This window comes from Octopus bimaculoides, chromosome 5 (assembly GCF_046866305.1).
Source record: "Octopus bimaculoides isolate indiv1 chromosome 5, ASM4686630v1, whole genome shotgun sequence".
NCBI lineage: Eukaryota > Metazoa > Mollusca > Cephalopoda > Octopoda > Octopodidae > Octopus > Octopus bimaculoides.
The window spans coordinates 74,421,111-74,441,345 of record NC_142932.1 but is presented as its reverse complement, the minus strand read 5'-3'; the positions used below and the strand labels follow the sequence as shown (position 1 = coordinate 74,441,345).

Sequence of the window (20,235 nt, the reverse complement as noted above, 5' to 3'; positions counted from 1 at the left end):
TTTCAGTTTCCATTGACCAGATCATGGCTTTGGTCAACCTGAAGCTGTAGCAAAAGACACTTGCCCAAGGTGCTGCCCCGTGGTACTGAACCTCAAACTATGTAGCTGGGTAGTAAACTTCTTAACCACACATATATATATATAAACCACACACACACACACATATATAAACATACACACACATACATACATGTCAATCTATCTATTTATGCACTCATACACGTATATATACATACATATGTGGTATGTGTGTGCGTGTGTATGTGAAAGACGAACCCGGTTTTAACTGTACTTTATTACGTCATATCTATTCAGTGCGGTCCTACTGAGGTTGTGGCATTTATTTGTAAACATATTATTGACCGAATTTTTTTGTGATTGAATGATTTTTATTTTTGTTGTTAAACTTCTGTTGCATATGATTTAAAATTATTAACAAAGTTACAGAACACCTTCTTCTAAATATATCTATTAATCTAATATGGTTTCTTTTTCGCTCTTCTAATCAACACACTCTCCGATTCGTCCTCTGTTTATCTCTCAATCTGTTTTTTTTTTCTCCTTACTATTTATCCATCTCAATTACTTTAACGATATTTATATTTTGCCCCATAAAATTCTATTTTTCACTCCCATTTACTTTTATTTATTCCTGCCTTCTATTTTCTCCTCTCGTCGCCTCGCATTTCTAACATCGTCCTATTCACATACCTTCTCTTTCTTTTTCTTTCTTCACCCCTTTTATACTCTATCTAATCCTCTCTTCACTCTTCTTACACATCTCTTTCTCTCTAATTTTTCTTTTTCCCTCTTTACGCATTCTGTCTTTTTCTTTTACCCTCTATAACTTTCTCTCGCGTTTTATTCCCTCTTTCTTTCCTCTTTCCTCTACCTCTCTTGTTTCGCCTACACACTTTCATCCCCACTTGGCTTGCTTTCGTAAGTGCGTCTCTCTCTCTTTTAATCTTTCCCCTCTCTCTTTATCTCTTCATCTCCCTCTCCCTGTCCAGTATTTATAAATAGCTGTGAGACAATGGCTGATGATGTCAAGTTATGTGTAAGTGTAAGCAGTAAACCACCGCCACCATTAAACACAGTCGAGGCCTCCCTTGCCAGGCGACACCATTCGCCTGCTCCTTCACACTGCTATCATTTGTCGAGAATCCAGCAAGGTAACAGCGAGTTCAAACAACCTTTTACTGCCGCCGACCTATCAACTCGGCAGTTCACATCTCCATTGAACATTTCTATTACCGATTCTGACAACTGTGGATCGATCTCTCCAACTGGCACCAACAATATTGGTGACACCCAGGTTTTGGATCCGGATAAAATAATGAAGCGTGTTCTCAATTCTATCTTCAGAGAACTGAAGTCTTGTTCTTTAAGTAATTTGGAATATTTCCGGAATGGCAAACAGAGCTATCATGCACGACTTCAAGTGGCTTTTTCATTACTCTGCGAACACATCAATAAAGGGATCGAACCACAGGTAGAACAATTGATTTTTTCCTTGTCTTTCTTTAAAAAATTTTTATCTATATTTCTTTCCTTGTCACAATCACGAAGATTTGGCAATATAAACAACATCATTAGTGCTTTTAAAGAAATGACTGTAGTCTTTGAAAAAAGTCTCTTTAAAGTGGCCAGTGTACTTTTATATGTATTTAAAATCAAAGAATTAGATATGGTGCCATGGTAATTCTAGTCAGGTGCCAACTTGTTTTCAGTTAGGTACACAACAAAATATGTGATGGGGGTAGGGGTAAATATCGAGTTTTATATTTCTAATCCGATAACATGAATTATATATATAACAGGAACGGCAGAGCAGCATACACATATACATTAAAATATACACACACACGTATATATAGTTACTTCTACACCGAGAAGCATAGAAACCTGCACACACCTATAATGATCACCGATTTTGTAGCGTACGGCAACAGGATCTTTTCAAGTTCCATTCCATCTACTAATATCAAAGTTATTTGCATTGGATCTGCTCTGATTAAGTTAACTTGTAATCAGAAGCATTCCAGTCGTAATCCTACCATTTTTTTTCAAGTACCGTGAATCACTTTTTAGTTTATTTTTGGATAAATAACATTTATTTAGATAGTAGGCATGATTTGCTGGAAATCTAGTTATTATTTGTAGTATGGCTAGCAATCACATTGAAACTCCCTCAAGTGTGTGTGTCCCATCTCAGGTTACTATCGTGCAAGTGATGTCATCCACGCAGAAACATCTTCACCGCTTGTTTATCTTCCGACTTTTTTTTTCTAATATTTTGACATCTGAGATATAGGTTAAACAGACGGGAGTCAAGATTAAAGATACCGTCAATACTTTAGAGCTAATTTAGGGTAATTGTAGACGATCTAGTTAGATATCCCACTGTTCTGAGTTCAAATCAGTCATAAAGTAGTAGTCATTTTAATGCTGTGTCATTCACTTGTGATCTTGTGTCCGAGGATGAATAAATTATTCAATGGTTTCTTTCTTTTATAAGTAATAATTTTGTGATCAGCAGCGAAACGTTGACGTTCTATTTGCATTAAGTCGCCGATCGGGTCTCAATTTCCAACTGTAACTATTTCGCTTATGGTTGTGTCTAAAATAATTCAAGGTATGCATTCCACAACTCCCATTTTCGGTATACCTAAACATGTGTGGACCCGACTTTGTTGCCTCAAAACTTCCAGAAAAAATGGACATTTTTTAATGAAATTTTCTACAAATACACATCAGATGTTGTAGGTTCCGATTATATCGGAATTTGTGGTAAAAAAAAAAAACAATTTTCCGAGGGTAGGGTGAGGAGTTTTCGGAAAATTCACGTGAGTCGGTTTGTTCCTCATAACTTCCAGAAAAATGGGTAATTTTTTATGAAATTTTCTACAACTGCTTTTTAGAGTGTGTAGATGGCGATTATATCAGAATTTAATATTAAAGAAATGGTGGGTTCGTACAGATACAGACTGACACATCACGCATCTACAAAATGAAACTTGCAATTTAGAAAGAAATTGTGTCAGTATGTATATGTACGAACCCACCAGATTTATTATTTTCATATCATATTTCGATATAATCGTAACCTACACACTCTGAAAGGTAGTTGTAGAAATTTTCATAAAAAAAATAAAATACCAGTTTTTCTGAAAGATATGAGGAAACAAAGCCGGCTCGTGTGAATTTTCCGGAGCTCTTCACGCCACCCTCGGGAAAAGTCTTCACAAATTCCGATATAATTGGCATTTACATGATCTGAAGCCTATTTGTAGAAAACTTAATTTAAAAAATATCCATTTTTCTGGAAGTTATGAGGAAACAAAGTCGGGTGGGGTGGGGGCATACTTGTGTCGGTACTCCCCATTTTCTATCGCTTATATTTATCCGAAGAAGTTTATTTTTGTTTTATATCACTTCGGAATCGTAAAACCTCGGACAAAATAAAATGTCTTGCAGTATTTAGTTATTATTGTCCTTTATGTGATGAGTTCAGATTCCACTGAGATCGACTCTGTCTTTCATCCTTCCAAGGGGTGATAAAATAAAGTAATAGTCAAGTACTGAGATAGATTTATATTCCTGTAATGCATCCAAGGTGTATATGGAATTAAACATAGACATTCTATCACACGCGCGCGCACGTTCACACATCTACAGCAAAGAAAGAATTTTTCATTAAAGTGTTAGCAAAACTTCTTCAGCTAACTTTATTTTATAATTTGTAGAATTGCTATAGAATTCGATGATTAAAAGAAATACGTTCATCATAACAAATGTTTGGTTCGTCTCTCAAATATGCGATTATCATTCATGTTTTCGATTATACAAAGATATTTATGTCTGAACAGTAAAATATCAAGCTATTTATCTTGATAAAATGTCAATTATGTAAAAGGCTCATTCACTTGACAAATGTATCATTACAACCTTGGTTTGTGAAAAGAAAACCGAAAAACAAAAAACAAAAAAAAACTTAAATTTTAATTTCCCATTTCCGTTTAGTTCAGAACATACCATTCTGCCTGTGGTAGTGACTCAGACTTTTACGGTCCGTTTGTTGGTACAACTTTTCATCTTGTGTTTCATAACTTAGTGAAATAGTCGATGTAATATATAACAGAGCTTGACCCATAAAGCGCTGAGATTTCCACTTATGTAGCATGATCTGCTGAGCACATTTTAATGAAAATGAGACTACCATGCACACATAAAAAAGAACAAAAAATAGTTAAAATATCTTCTTAGTATATAATGGGGGCAAGTTTTACATCATCTGAAAAGTCTGCATTCTGGCGGGTATCGGAGCGTTCAAGTGACATTAGACCCCCAACATACGCCCATAAATTAAATGCATCTATCTGGGCCACGATCCTGACCTGTCGACCTGTGCCTGACGGTCACGATCGTGGCCCGTCGCGCTTTATGTGTTAATACCCAATTAATCACACCTAATTAGAGTTGTATAAGTACAAATTTAGAAAGCAACACGTGAAACTATGCACAAGAATTATTAAATTCACAAACTATTAAATCAACAAGTGTTTCCCTCTCGTTTATTTATATTTACCCTATTTTATTTTTGTTCAAAACAGTAATGTGTACGTCCTAATAATCCACTCATTCTTCTTAAATTGCCAAAGTGTTTTTTTTGTATCAGGTTTTATTGTAGAGCGAAGCAACAACTTAACATTTCCTAACAATTTACAACCACTGTTTAGTGTTTTGGTTTATTTGATATGACATACGTCTCATTTGACAGAAGATAATATTTACTCTTTTCATACCGACTCGCGCGATACTGCCCTTCCTTTTATGATACAAACTTCCTGTTTTAAAGTAATTCATATTAAAATTTCTCATTCAAATATCTTAATTTATGTTCGATACATCAGCTTATCTTCATTATTTTTGAAATTTATTGAAACAAAGGCAATGTATTTCAAGAGAAATATGGTAACAAAAGCGTTTATTTCAGTACCCCTACGTATGCATTCTCTTGCATATTTTCTCCAGTGTCCCCTGGCCAGATGTATAATTGAGGAAGTGTGTAAGGCTTTTTATTTTATTTTTTGATCTCATTTTCTGTTTTAATCTTTTAAAACCATTTTGCTTTTACTCTTTACTTTCGTAAAGTTCTTTTTTCAATAAATAAAATATTTATAACTTGGTATACGGGGGAGGAAAAATTATCCGAAAACACTTAAATAGTTCCAGTGTGTTTCAGTAGTTGTTCTTTTGTCCCGGGCGAATCTCGTTAAAAGGAGTTTCACATATAGCCATCCTACCTATACAAACACAATATATATATATATCTAGGACTGCATCACTCAATGTGTCTCCACTTTCTTTTAAAGATAGTAGAGATGTTTGGCTGTTATTTCATCCAGAGCGAGCAGTCAAAGGAATTACTTGTTGGAATGTATTTTTACATAAATAAATCGAAAATTATTCATATTACCTACTAGTACTAACAAAATAATTAATCAGTTATTTTTATCACCTTTATTTATATTTGAAACAATTATCAATATTTGTAAGTTGATTAAAGCGGTGAGTATTTGACAAGTACTGCCACCCTAGATTAGTCTGGACCTGGGAGGAAAACTCCAGTCTCACTGTTGGATGCATTTTAATGATTACTTTAGACAAATCCATTGAAATAGTAAGTTCATCAATTTACGAAGCCTTTTTAAAAATTTTTATTTTCATCTCAGATAAAATAATTATAAAGTCAAAACAATTGAACATTATCAGTCATCATCATTATTATCATCATCATTTAACGTCCGTTTTCCATGTTGGCATGGGTTGGACAGTTTGACATGGAGCTGGCCAGACTCAAATTGTCTGTTGTGACATGGTTTCTACAGCTGGATGCCCGTCCTAATACCAACCATTTTACAGAATGTGCTGGGTGCTTTTGTGTGCTGCTTGAAAACCAAACCAGATTTCTGCTTTATTTCTTCCTTTATATTCTCTATATAAATTCAGGTTATTTGAGTATGCTCTTGAGACTGGTTATATTTAGATCAATAATTTGATTCTCATTGCAGTATTAGGCTAAAAGACTGCAGTTTTACGTGATGCATAGTCAAAAATTCTGAACATGGCTTATAGTACAGTATAAAAGCCTGTAATTGAGAGAATACAAATCCATGATAATCTTGGAAGTAGTCTTGCTTAATATATGGAGAAGCAGGTGGGAAATGAATGGGATATACTCAGTGAAAGGTGTGGGTACAAAAGAGTGCAATTGATCAACAAAGCAGAAGTTTAAATTTACAAAATGTATAATGATATAATAATAATGAGCTTATTGTATACATGGCTCAGTGCATTACAGCTCACCAGAAAAGGTTAAAAGAGGGTCAGAAAGTGGATAACATAAATAAAGAATGACAGCAATGACAGTTAGAAGTACATGCTCAGTACACAGAATATAACACAAAAGACAAAAGTAAACAGTAAAGAAGCCATAAAGAGGAAAAGGTGCATAAGTACATCAAGAGTTGTGTTGGCAAATTTTGAGAAGCATGGACCTTTTGAAGGATGCAGTTTCTTCATAGCTAGTATCTAATGTGGGTGATTAGGGTGTTGGGCTCACAATCATAAGGGCACGGATTTGATTCCTAGACCAGGTGGAATGTTCTGCTCTTTGTGTTGTTCCAGTCTGCCCACTTGTATGCTTACTTGTAACTGAATACCAGCTGACAGTAAGCACAACCATTCAGTCATACTGTGCCTTTACATGTAATGAGAATAGGTGATAAATATTGGGTGAAATAATTATGGTAGGTTTCTATGAGAGAGACAAACCAAGAAGTAACTGAGAGGAATTAATTATGTCAGATCAGGAACTTTAATTCTGCTCACAGGATTAATTGGTTGAGGATCAATGACTACATATTACTAGGTTAGAGATTTATCAATCTCATATCTAACACTGGGAAATGAATATTGATGCCCTTAATCAGTCACCCTTCAGATTTCATTAAATAATTACTAGTAATAAGCAGTTTGATTTATTAATTGTATTGTACTGCCATTCTGTGCTGTAGAGATGGCTTTGTGCTCAATGAAAAGAAATCAATGCTACTTTTACAACTAATTTTTGTTGTCATGACTTATGGAGTATAGAATATTAAACACAGTACTCTTCACGTGCATATATTCACACATAGGCACATGCACACAAGGAGAAACAGCTGTTAGGTATGTGTGACTAATGAATGATATCAGTTATTATATTACAATTAATTTCCCATAGAGTATTGATTTCATAGAAATAATCAATGAAATTTACATTAAAAAAACCCCCAAAAAATGATATAAATTTTCTTAAGAGAAATATGTGTACTTAAGATAAGAAAATAAAAACACTCGGCAAACTTCAGAAGAATGAGAGAAATACATTTTTATACAATTAAGAGTTCTTTTTCTTTTTTTACCATTTTTAAATTTTACTTTTATAGAATCATGATCTTTTTTGATAAATGAAATAAAGTAATTGTAATTTGATAAGTAGGAAAAAAAAACCCAAAACAAATAACCTAGAAACACTTAGAGATTCCAGTTTAATTTCAGCAGCTTCTTGTAATTGTTGCTGCTCATTAGCCCTGAGTAAATCCTGATAAAAGATGTTTCAGTCATGACAAGCCTGTCTATTATCTAGACAGAGTATATCTGGGACTGCACTGACCTGTGAATCTTTCACTCAGTTTTTTTTTTCTTTTTGATGATGGGTATGATTTAAGGGATGTTTGGCTGTTATTTCAAGCAGTCAATTAGAGTGATTCTTTGTGGGAATATATTTCATGTTGGTAAATTGGAGAGTATTCTGCCATCCATCCACCAGTATTAACTAAATAATTAATCAGTTGAATATTCATAGTCACAGCTATTTTAATGATTATAAAAAACTTATATGCAAATAGTTTTCTTGCATTTTTTTTTATATAAAACCTTTGGATTGAGTCTATCCCTGATTCTATGATAAAAACATTCTTTTTTAAAGTAATCTGAATTAAAACTTCTCATAAAAATTTCTCATTAAGTAACAGCTTAATAACAACAAAAGTTATTTTAAACAAATTCTGATATATAGGTGCAGGTGTGGCTCTGTGGTAAGAAATTTGCTTCCAAACCACATGGTTCTAGGTTCAATCCCACTGCATGAGAACTTTGGGGGAAATGTCTTCTTCTATAGCCTTGAGTCGACCAAAGCCTTGTGAGTGGATTTGGTAGATGGAAACTGAAATATACATATATGTGTTTGTGTTTGTCCCTCACTGCTGCTTGACTTTGGTGTGTTTATGTCCCCGTAACTTAGCGGTTTGGTAAAAGAACTTAAAATAAGTACCATGCTTTAAAAAAAAAAAGTACTGGGGTTGATTTATTTGACTAAAAATTCTTCAAGGCGGTACCCCAGCATGGCCATTGTCTAATGACTGAAACAAGTAAAAGAAGGAAAGATCCCTTTCCGAATTAATTGGAAGAAAGGCTGTGTATTTCAAGAGAAAGATGGTAAAAAAAAAGTGCTAAAGCAGCAAATTAGAAGTCAAGATAGTCTTGGATAGAAGGCCTCGTGGTGTTTGTTCCAACCTTCTGCTCTCTTGGTTCAAATCTTGTCAAGATCAGCTTTGCCTTTCATCTTTTTGGTATCTTTTATTTTTATCTTTTATCATTTACTTGTTTCAGTCATTAGACTATGGCCATGCTGGGGTGCCACTTTGAAGAATTTTTAGTCAAACGAATTGACTGTAGTACTTATTTTTCTTTAAAGCCTGGCATTAATGTCTTTTGCTGAAACACTATGTTATGGGGATGTAAACACCCCAACCCTGGTTGTCAAGTGGTGGTGGAGGATAGACACACATACAAACACACACACACACATACACACATATATGATGGGCTATTGGTCACTTTTGCTGAAACACTAAGTTATGAGGGTGTAAACACCCCAACACTGGTTGTCAAGTGGTGATGGGGGACAGACAGACAGACACACACACACACACACACACACATATATATATGATGGGCTGTTTCAGTTTCCATCTACCAAATCCATTCACAAGGCTTTGGTTGGCCCAAGGCTATAGTAGAAAACATTTGCCTAAAGTGTCATGCAGTGGGACTGAACCCAGAACTATGTGGTCTGGAAACAAACTTCTTACCACAATGCCACACCTTTTTAATAGTTTCTATTCAAAACAATATTCAAGACTATGGGGCTATGTTTGATGTGTAAACCCCGAAGAAAAAAGACTGTAGAACAGAATCTTGTGAGTCTTGTTACTTGATTTTGATTCCTGGTGGTTGTTATTTCATTTTATATTCCTATTTCTAGGAAGTATGTAGGTATGTGGCCTTGTAATTAAGGTTTTGCGTTCATGGTGTAAGGTTGTGGGATCAATTCCTGAACCAGGGGGTATGTTGCATTCTTGAGCATGGCATTTTGTTTCATGTTGCCCCAGTCTACTCAGCTATAAATGAATTACTAACTTTGTGCTGGTGCAGCCTTTTCTTACTCTCTTAAGTTATTAAACTTTTGACATTCTGCTAGGTCAAGTTTGAGAGAATGTTTATGCCTGCTTGTGATTATATATGTACCTAAAACTGCAAACAAATAATGAAAGCATGGTATAAGCTACCAAGCCATATTCGCTTGTGAGTGATCACTAAACAAGTTTTTATTTCTGGGAAAAGCATAGATATCATCTAATCTCATTCCTGTTTCTTCATACATCTGAGATTTTATGTCATTTGTCAGTAATTGAAATTAAATTCTAGACTAGAGGAAGCGGATTGTATATGAATAGAAGTGAAATATTTTTATTTGTCTGATGATATGGATAGTATTGAGAATGGCTTGAAAATGTCAATAGTTCTGATACCATTTCTGTTGAATCTGAAGTAATTCCTAAGATATATTGACTGGTTTTATAAATGGAATTCATGAAATGCTTATTACTCTCTTTTCTTTGTTGTTGTTATGGTTTCATATCCAATGTTTTAGCAAGACTATGTGTGAGATCTAATTCCGTAACAATTAACCCTTTAGCATTTAATCCGGCCATATTCAGCCTAAATATTCTACCTGTTTTTTATTAAAACTGAACAGATCCAACCTCTCATACCAATCCTATAATGTCATTCTAAAAACATACAGACACACCATCAAAATCTTGAAGCTACATGATAATGCATGATTAATTCAAAATGATGTGAATAAACAAGTATTACATTTGACAAAGAACTCTGAGTGTTAAAGGGCTTGTCAATCTTTTTGGCCCCATACCCCACTTTAATTTTCAAAAAAAAAAAAAACGTGTCTCACTATGAAAAGACAAAGTTAGTATATAGCACGTCTATATTCAAAACAAGTTATCAACTCCCTTATTTAATGTCCATGTTCCATGCTTGCATGGGTTAAACAACTTCACAAAATCCGACGGGTCCAAAAACTACATCATGCTCCAATGTCTGCTTTTGCTTGTTGCTACAGCTAATTGCCCTTCTTAATACTGTTCACTTTATAAGATGTACTGAGTGCAGCTTTCTAAGCAACAGCATGAATGAGGTCACCACAAAGCTTGCAAGACTAAGATTCATTTCAACTGTGTAGGACTATAGTAGTGAGAGAGATGGTCTTATAAATATATAGGGGGTTAAAGTATCAGAAGAGCGGCCAGAACAGAACAGATTTCTTGCCATAGAAGATCTACATTATAGAAGAGAAGATGGTAGTAAGCAGGGTAGAGCTGGAGAGATAAATTTAGTGGTGATGAGGTGCCAGGGTGGTTCCTTAAGGTATGGAGTGAGTAGAATTGAGTTGGGACAGAAGAACGGATTTTAGGTGGGTAGAAGTCTTAAAATTTTATTGCAAGTTTTATCCACTTGTAACTTATATCCTATCCTGAAATGACCCTCATTGCACCAAAATATTATTACCCACTCACTGGTGGGTTGGTGCTTTTGCTTCACTTTTACTAAGACTGATTAAATTTAATTAATATTCATTTTGTTTCCTATCTTTTATCTTGTTTCAGTCATTAGGCAGTGGCTTGAAAAATTTTTTGTCAAACTAATGGACCTCAGTACTTAATTTCTTTTTAAGCCTGGTACTTATTTCTGTCAATCTGTTTTGCCAAACTGCTATGTTGTAAACACACCAATACTGGTTGTCAAGCACTAGTGAGGGGCAAACAGAAACTAAGGCACACATACACAAGTGACGGGCTTCTTTTGGTTTCTGTCTGTCAAATCCACTTGCAAGGCTTTGGTGAGCCCAAAGCTATAGTAGGAGACACTTGCCCAAATTGCCACACAGTGGTGGTGGTGGGGGTTGAACCTGGGACCATGTGGCTGAGAAGCAAACTTCTTAGCACACAGCCATAGTTGTACCTATCAATATATTTTAGCAAAACTATGTTAGGATTAATTCCATAGGATTTAAATTATATTTAAAATGTTAAACCATCTTCTCTTCTATCCAATGTTTTAGCAAAAGTATGTGTGAGACCTAATTCCAAAAAGATTAAGTTAGATTTAAATGAAATTCATAACAAAAAATGTTAATCCATCAAATATTGATGGATTTTATATTGTAATTAACATTTAATTGAGGATAAAAATACCTTTGGATCTTTGTTTCATACTCTTTAAGCAGAGCAATATTTATCTTCCTGCCTCCAGGGGGTTTTAAGTATACTCTCTAGATATCTATGAATATGCAGTTGTTTAAAGATCGCTGCAGTTGGTTTTATTAAGTTCACTGAACCTCATAATGAAGGAAGCTTTTTTACTTTTGAAAACTAGAATTACTACTTATTAGTAAGCATTTATAAAGAGGATTATCATTCAGGAAGCCTATTTTCATTTATTTTTCAAAGGGGATTATCCATATGTGTGAGTAGTGTATATGTATATATATGTACATATTTACAAGGGATGAAAGATGTTGTGAAATTGTAAAGCTAAGCAGAATTATAAGTAATAGCTAGGAACTGGATTTTAATCACTCAAAGTATTTAATGTTTTGTGTAATTTCTATCAAAATGTTTACTAAATTATTTCATAGGGAGAGGTTTGGATATATGGATATGATAACCACTTTACAACCATGTGATTATGGGCTCAGTCCCATGGCAAGCATTGCTTCTCAAATCATTGTAGAAAATGCACATGCTTGTGTTTGTTTACAAAAACAACACTATGAAATTATAGTTTTTAAATCTAACAGGAAGAAGCGAGTGGATATGTTGGTGTAATGGTAGCACACATCATAAATATATAGAGGTGTGGGTTTGAGTCCCATGCATACAGAAAACCCATTTTGTGGCAGTTTGAAGAACACATACATTGTGTGTGTATGTGTACTGGTATATATATACATGTATGTCATGTGCGAGTGTATATACATATATATGTGTGACTGAATTTATATATGTAAATAAAATATCCCTTAAAAAAAAAGTTAAAACTTCAGGACTGTGGAACCAGGCACAGAGAAATAAACAACACATAAGGTCTCTCTATCACTGACTCACTCACAAATACACACACACACACACACATGCATGCACACACACACACACACACACATGCATGCACGCACACACATAGAGTATATTGTTGTGTCTGGTCTGTTGGAAGTTGTGGAGGTGGTAGGTTTTGGTAGTTGTGGAGGTTTTGGTGGTAGGTTTTGTAGTCTGTGGTAGTTGTGGAGGTGGTGGTGGTTCAGTATTGTAGCAAGTGTTTTCTGATATGTTTGCATTTGCAAAAAATTTCTGATCTTATGTTTAAGTACATATGAGAAGTTGGTGTATTTTAGAATATGAGGCTCTTCACTGCTATGTTGATGTCACATTGTATAATTCCGTTTTTGTATGGTTTGGCCCTTCTGAGTGTTTTCCACTTTGTGTTGAATTTTTTGCCACTGACATTAATCTGCATGTGTGTATGTATATTGGTGCTATGTGGGGCTTTGTATGTATATAGGGAGAGGGAGACTAACTGACATTGACCACCTCCCTTCCAATTGAAGCAACACACACACACACATACACACACACACATACATACACACACACACACACACACACACACACACACACACACACACAAACTCCAAAGGCTATAAATACTGAAAGAAGACCACAGAGAATTTAGATTGTGGCACAAGTGAAGCAGATAAGGGCACATCATTGATTGGGTCGTAGATAGTGAAGAAAGGACTCTAATGAACCAAGTAATTCATTAATTAATTAGTTGGTTAGTTGGCTGATAATAATTATTTCTAATATAGGTACATGGCCTAAAATTTTGAAGAGAGAGGGAAGTTAGTTGATTAAATTGACTGGTATTTTATCAACCTCAGAGGAATGAAAGGCAAAGTTGATCATCGCAGGATTTGAACTCAGAATTTAAAGAGCTGGAGCAAATACTGCAAGTTATATTTTCTGATGTTCTAATGATCCTACTAATCAGTTTAATTATTTCTAAATAAGATGTTAGACCAGCAATTTTGAGGTATGGAGGGTTGAACTCAGATTGTAGAAGACTGGTATAAATACCATAAAGTGTTTTGCTTGCAACTAAAATGATTCTGCCAGTTTACTGTCTTTAAGTATGTATGTGAATATCTTTCACAAGCATGACTTTGTGGTTAAGAAGTTTGCTTCCCAACCATATGGTTTCAGGTGCAGTCTCACTGCATGGCTCTTTGAACAAGTGTCTTCTACAATAACTCCAGGCTAACCAAAGCCTTATGAGGAAAATTGGTAGACAATAAGAAGCCTGTTGTGTGTGTGTGTGTGTGTGTGCGCGCGCGCACACGCAGTTGTGCCTTCTTGTCTTGGCATCACATAATAGTTGTAAATGAGTATTAGCGTCCTACAAACAGTGTCATTCATTTCAAATATTGTGCAAAAACATGTTTTTCTATGAGGAAATATTACTTTTCTTGGAAAGAGGCAGGGATTGGCAACCAGAAGGGCCTTTGAAAATCTGCTTCAATAAACTCCATTTGATCAATGCAAGCATGGGAAAGTGGACAAATGATGATAGGGAGGATATTGATATAATGTATATAAGTGAAGTATGTGAAAAGCTGAAAAAAAAATCGTTGATTTTCTAATAAATTCCTTTACAGTGTCAGTTCCATACCAAATTAAAAACACCCTCATTTCCCTTATCATAAATGTAATGAACCATAAATTGGTCCATTGGAACCTAGTAACCTGTGGCACTATTGTTTACTGATCCTGATATAAAATATATAATTATAATACAGACACTCCAACCTGTGATCTTACCTACTTTTTGATCTTCTGAAGTGAAAGTCCATTAAATAGAGCTCACATGTCCTGATATTAATTTGACAAATATTTTTCTGTCTGTGTTTGATATCTCTAACCTAGTTCTGTGAACCCTTTATGTATATCTAGCCTAGTTCAGTCTAACCCCTTTCTTGCACTCACTGATAATGTCAATGTCTATCACCACTGTCATCATCATTGTCATCATCATTACATATATCTTATGTCTTTTATCAGCTGATATTCTCTTCTATAATACAATGTCATTGTCAATTTATCTGTACTTTTATTACCTATTCAGTTATATAAGTAGATAATCAATGTATTCAATAATTAATCATAGTATTATATAATTGGTTACCCTGTTGGTTAATTAACTTATTACTTGTTTAACTGTACTCGTTGATTTGGAAACATTGTTTTCTAATACCACAGCTCCTTTTCTAATAACCATTGTGAATGAGTATCTTCTCTAGAGTTGGCTGTGTGGTTAAGAACTTTGTTTTGGAACAATGTGGTTGGTGGTTCACTCCCACTTTGTGGACACTGGTGGCTGGTGTCTTTGTGGCCATGCTGGAGCACTGCCTTTAGTTGAACAAATAAACCCCAGGGCTTATTCTTTGTTAGTCTAGTACTTATTCTATTGGTCTCTTTTGTCAATCCGTTAAGCTACGGGGATGTAAACACACCAACATCGGTTGTCAAGCAATGGTGGGGGGACAAACAGTCACACAAACATATATATACATACATATATATGATGGGCTTCTTTCAGTTTCCGTCTACCAAATCCACTCACAAGGCTTTGGTCAGCCCAAGACTATAGTAGAAGACACTTGTCCAAGGTGCCATGCAGTGGGACTGAACCCAGAACCATGTGTTTGGGAAGCAAGCTTCTTACCACACAACCACACCTGTGCCTATCAATCATACTTTTTAATTTTATTTTAGAAATTTACATAATGGTGGTAGAGGTATCAATAAGTTGTCAATGATACCATGAAAAGGTCAGTAATATAAGTATGCCAACCCCTGTTCTAAATGATTCCAGCACTTCACCATCTTCGATTGGTACTTTTTTTTATCAGCCACACAAAGATGAATGACTAAGATGACGTCTGGAGTGCTGAGTGTCAGAGCAAATACCACAATAGCATTGTATCTAATATTCTGATGACTCCACCAGTTCACCACCTTGTGTTGTTACCGAGTGTATTTGTTTGTCTGCACGTTTTTGCAATTGACCCTATTTAGGCAGTGATAATGTTTGTTTATGTCTGGCAGCTTGGTAGTTTGATGAGCAAAGACCAACCGAATATTGTACCCTACACGTGAACAAGTAAAGACTAACATCATGAAAAGCATCCAACTGTGTAGAACACTTACTCACAAAGTCACATCTAACCCATGCCAGCTTTGAAAAAGCTAACATAAAACTAGGCTGCTGTTGCTAACTTATCTATTTGACTATCTGTCTGTTTAACTATCTTATATTTGTTTATCTGTATCTCATTTTCCACCCCTCCCTATCTTGAATCTGTTAACACTAAATCACTTATTGATATAAGTGAGATGAAAGTGAGTTAGGTGTCACCACTAAGTAGATTACTTTCAAGTCAAACGCATTAAAACTAATAATCTGCTTTTGTTGCGGAATTCAGTTGAGCTTCTAATGAATGTTATCATTTACTTCCGCTATTTTTTTTACTTTAAAATAACAACAATTACAGCAGCAACAACAATAAGAACTAAAAACGTATAGTTATTAATGTTTTGGTTTTGAAATATAATTGGCTTAGTGGTACTTGTCGTTATGGTTGTTGTCTCGTTGACTTCGGGTAAGGAAGTTGCCATTATTATCCAACATTTGAGTAGCTATACACAATTGAAGAGGTGGTGGCAGTGGCGGCATGTACATATATTCATATATGCATACACACACACATATTTATATACACACACACACACACACACACACACACACACACACACACACACACACACACACACACACACACACACACACACACACATTTATATATACACAGACACACACACACACACATATGTATATATATGTATATATATATATATATATATATTCATTCTCTCTCTTTCCTTTCCCGAGCGTCTAGTAACACAATCTGTATCACGCCTCACGTTGTTTTTTTGCCTTTTTCCTTTTTTGAATCTATCTATATATATATATATATATATATATATATATATAGACACACACACACGTATACACATACACTTTTAGATATACATACTACACTCACACACACACACACACACACATACATACATATGCATGTGTACACACACTCGTATGTATATATACATACATAAACACGCACACTCACACATTTATATTCTAATTCATTTACTAGTTTCAGTCTTTGAATTACAAATAATGCTAAACTTTTATGCGTATATATAAAAATGTTTGAGCTGTAGTGAGCCCTTTAATTTGACTGGTTAGTATTTCCTTTGAGAAATAAATACTTTATAAGGTCACAGCTCACAAGTGGAGTTTATTTTTATTATTATACTTTTTGTTGCTTAAAATATTTTACTTTAATTTCACTGTAAAATACTGTTACATATTATCTATATTGTCCCTTTATATTAACATTTTAAGAAGATTAGCTTGTACAAAAGGGATAAGCTAATCTAGCTGCTATTGTCACCTGCATATAACCTGAGCTAGTTTAAGCTGAATAATTTTCTAACTTCCTACAGTCTTCCTGGTTTCTGAGGACAGAAATAAGAGTCTAGTTAACTTTAATCCTTCTTAACAAAGATTGCAAGTGCTGTACAAGTAGTCAATTGATTTAATACAAAATCCTTAAATCAGAGATTAGGGGTCATATTAGAAATTTTTATTTTACAGAATTTATAAATTTATTCTCTTTTATAGAAAGCTTTATTTTTTTCTCATTTGGTGTTTATTTGTTTTTTTACTATAAATATATAAGGTGCATGCATGACTGAGTGGTAAGAAGCTTTCGTTCCAACCACATGGTTCAGGGTTTAGTCCCACTGTATGGCATCTTGGGCAATTGTCTTCTACTATAGCCTTAGGTTGACCAAAGCCTTGTGAGTGAATTTAGGAGACAGAAAGTGAAAGAAGTCCATCATTATATGTGTGTGTGTGTGTCTTTGAGTCTGTGTTTGTCCCCCACCACCACTTGACAACCTGTGCTGGTGTGTTTACATTCTTGTAATCTAGCAGTTTGGCAAAGGAGACCGATAGAATAAGTACCAAGCTTAAAACAATAAGTACTGGGGTCGATTCATTCAGCTAAAAATTCTCCAAGGTGGTACCCCCAGCATGGCCGCAGTCTAATGACTGAAACAAGTAAAAGGTAAAAGATATCTTTATTAATCATTTTCTTTCTCTTTTAAAGTTATATTTCGGAAGAGTAAGAAATTTCACCTTAACTACAACCTTGCTTAGATCAAATTCTCCCAGAATTCCCTATTAAAAGATGATTTATCCCTTCAGGTCTCCTTACTGTCTGCTGATGCCAGGATTTCCCTACCTTAAAGATTATGCTGTACATAATCACCACTACCATTGTCATCATCACTACTGCCATCATCATTTTAACATCCACTTTTCCATGCTTGCATAAGTCAGATGAAATTTGTTGAGGCTGATTTTTCTACAGTCAGCTACCCTTCTTTCTGCTTCACAGCAAGCCAACATTGCCGACCTGCCCTGTTTCTAAGCTTGGTGTTATTTTCCTGTGCATTAAGGTGCCAAGCCAGATCATGGGCATGCCAAACAAAGTGCTTAGTGGGATAATGTTCTGAGTTTTTTTTGTCTTTGGTCAGTAAATGTCATTTCCTATTTGCTTCTATCTTGAAATCAAAAGAAATAACTACTATTCCCTTTAAACTTTGCTTGTGTGACTTAGACATCAATGTTTTGAAACTATTTTCCGTTACGTTTCAGACAGATTCAGCACTGTATTGCTGAAGCAGAAATATTGTTATAGCAAATATTCTGCTCAATACCACAGATTTGTTTGTCAGTTGCTTGTCCTTAACCACTTGAGCATGTCCCTCAGTGGCTAACAATATGTGCATCTCTGATCATGAACAGGAGTAGTGGTGGAGGGGGCATCATAGCCATGTGTTGAGAGGGATACTTTGGGGTTTGAATAAATATTGTAATAAAAGCAAAGTTTGAAGGAAATATTAGACATTTTCCATACTTTCTAGGGATAAGCAAATAGGAAATAACAGTTGCTACCGAAGGACAAAAATCATGTTACACAGAGTAATTATCCCTTTTAGCTCTATTTCCCATGAGACCACTAGCAACCACTCACGGAACCTCATGGTACCGGAGGAAACCTATCTTAAAACATATATTACTAAGTTATTTTATTCAAACAGTTTATATTTTATTTTACTTGCAGCTTGGTATACTTCTACCTCACTTGGCCAGCTATGATATCTCACCTGAAATTCCTGCAAATGGTTACCGAAGTTTACTCATGATTATACAGAAATGTTGTCTCCACTTGTTGCAGCTGAGTCGATATATCATGATAAACAGAAACTGTGTTCTCTTCCGTATTGTCCATTATACAAGAGAACTAGAATCTTACGTTACTGTTCTTGGACAGCTCCGTGCCTGTTTATACTTCTCATGTCAGCTGATGAATTATTGTCCAAAAGATTCCTTGTTCATTGATAAAGATGTCCTCAAAGACCCTGTTGCCTTTAGACTTTTGAAAGAATTTGATTCTCTTAGTCAAGATTGTTTTTATGGACGTTGCCTTGGATTCCAGGTAAATATTGATTTTATTTCTTTCCTTATTCCTGATTGTTGCTGTTGTTATTGCTTAACTCAAAGTTAGTCCTGTTGGTCACAACTGGTATGCCTTTAGTCAAATAGTTGTATGACCAAAGGCATTCCAACTGTGACCATCCCATCTTTTCCTTCTATGCACAAACCCAGGACCATGTTATCCAGTGTCTCCATTTTAAGACAGTAAAGTATGAGGTGTACCAAATGCGTTGTCTCTTTATGTGACTGAATCTCAAACAACAACATCAGAGAACAATGCTAGCAGCAGCCGACCATTGGAGACCAAGTCTGGTAGCATAGGCTACAGTGGTTTGGCTACATCTGCAGGGTGAGCACCGGAAGGCTATCACACCAACTTTTGTGGTGGCAGTGACCCATGCACTGGAACATTTAGCACAGCATGCCAAAGAAGAACAAATTGAGGAAGACTTCAAGCATGCTAAGGCTAGCACCATGGATTGGAAAGCATAGAGTAACATCATCATCAGAGTCTGTCATCCAGCGGTACCTACAGTAGCATATTTGTTAAGAGGACAGCCTCCCCTCCTGTCACCAGCTAGGGATCAAAGAAGAAGAATAATATGATTTGTTGCAGATTTGGTTGCTCTTTCTAGCATTTTGAGTGACCTTGTTGAAACTCCTTCAATGACTTGTTTCTGTCTGGTGTTTTTGTGTCCCTACCATGTTTGCCACTCACTGTATTTCCTTTTATCTCTCTCTCTGTCCATCTGCTACTCTCCTTTCATATTCTCATGAACTTGCCCTACCCACCCACACAACTCCTCTTTATTCACCTTTATGTAACTTGAGTGTGCATCCTGACACATTTGCACCACCATCCTCTTTCTTTTCTGGGGTAACTGTATATTTTCCCTACAGCAAGAAGATCTGTTCCTTTCCCTCTATCATACTTTAACCTCCCAACACCTTGCATAAAGCCACCTCGCTCAATACAACTTCTCCCCTCAGTTGAAGGGTTCTTGTCATGTGAGTAACTTGTTGACTTCACTAATCTAGTGCTATGAGAAAAAACCCACCCTGTACATTCTGTAAAGTGGTCTG

At 35.4% G+C, this 20,235-nt stretch overlaps 1 protein-coding gene across 3 annotated transcripts in view; it reads left to right on the top strand.

The window, feature by feature from the left end:
* The first annotated feature begins 303 nt into the window (after nucleotides 1-303).
* LOC106878881 (hormone-sensitive lipase) overlaps nucleotides 304-20,235 on the top strand; it is a 75,376-nt gene continuing 55,444 nt past the window's right edge. For 2 of the 3 annotated variants that reach the window (XM_014928226.3, XM_014928225.3), the window contains exons 1-2: nucleotides 304-1,492; nucleotides 18,779-19,153. In XM_014928226.3, coding sequence (XP_014783712.2) covers nucleotides 1,034-1,492; nucleotides 18,779-19,153 — 834 coding nt within the window. In that variant the 5' untranslated portion in view covers nucleotides 304-1,033. The remainder of the gene's footprint in view (nucleotides 1,493-18,778; nucleotides 19,154-20,235) is intronic. The other variant, XM_089352411.1, reaches the window with a different exon arrangement.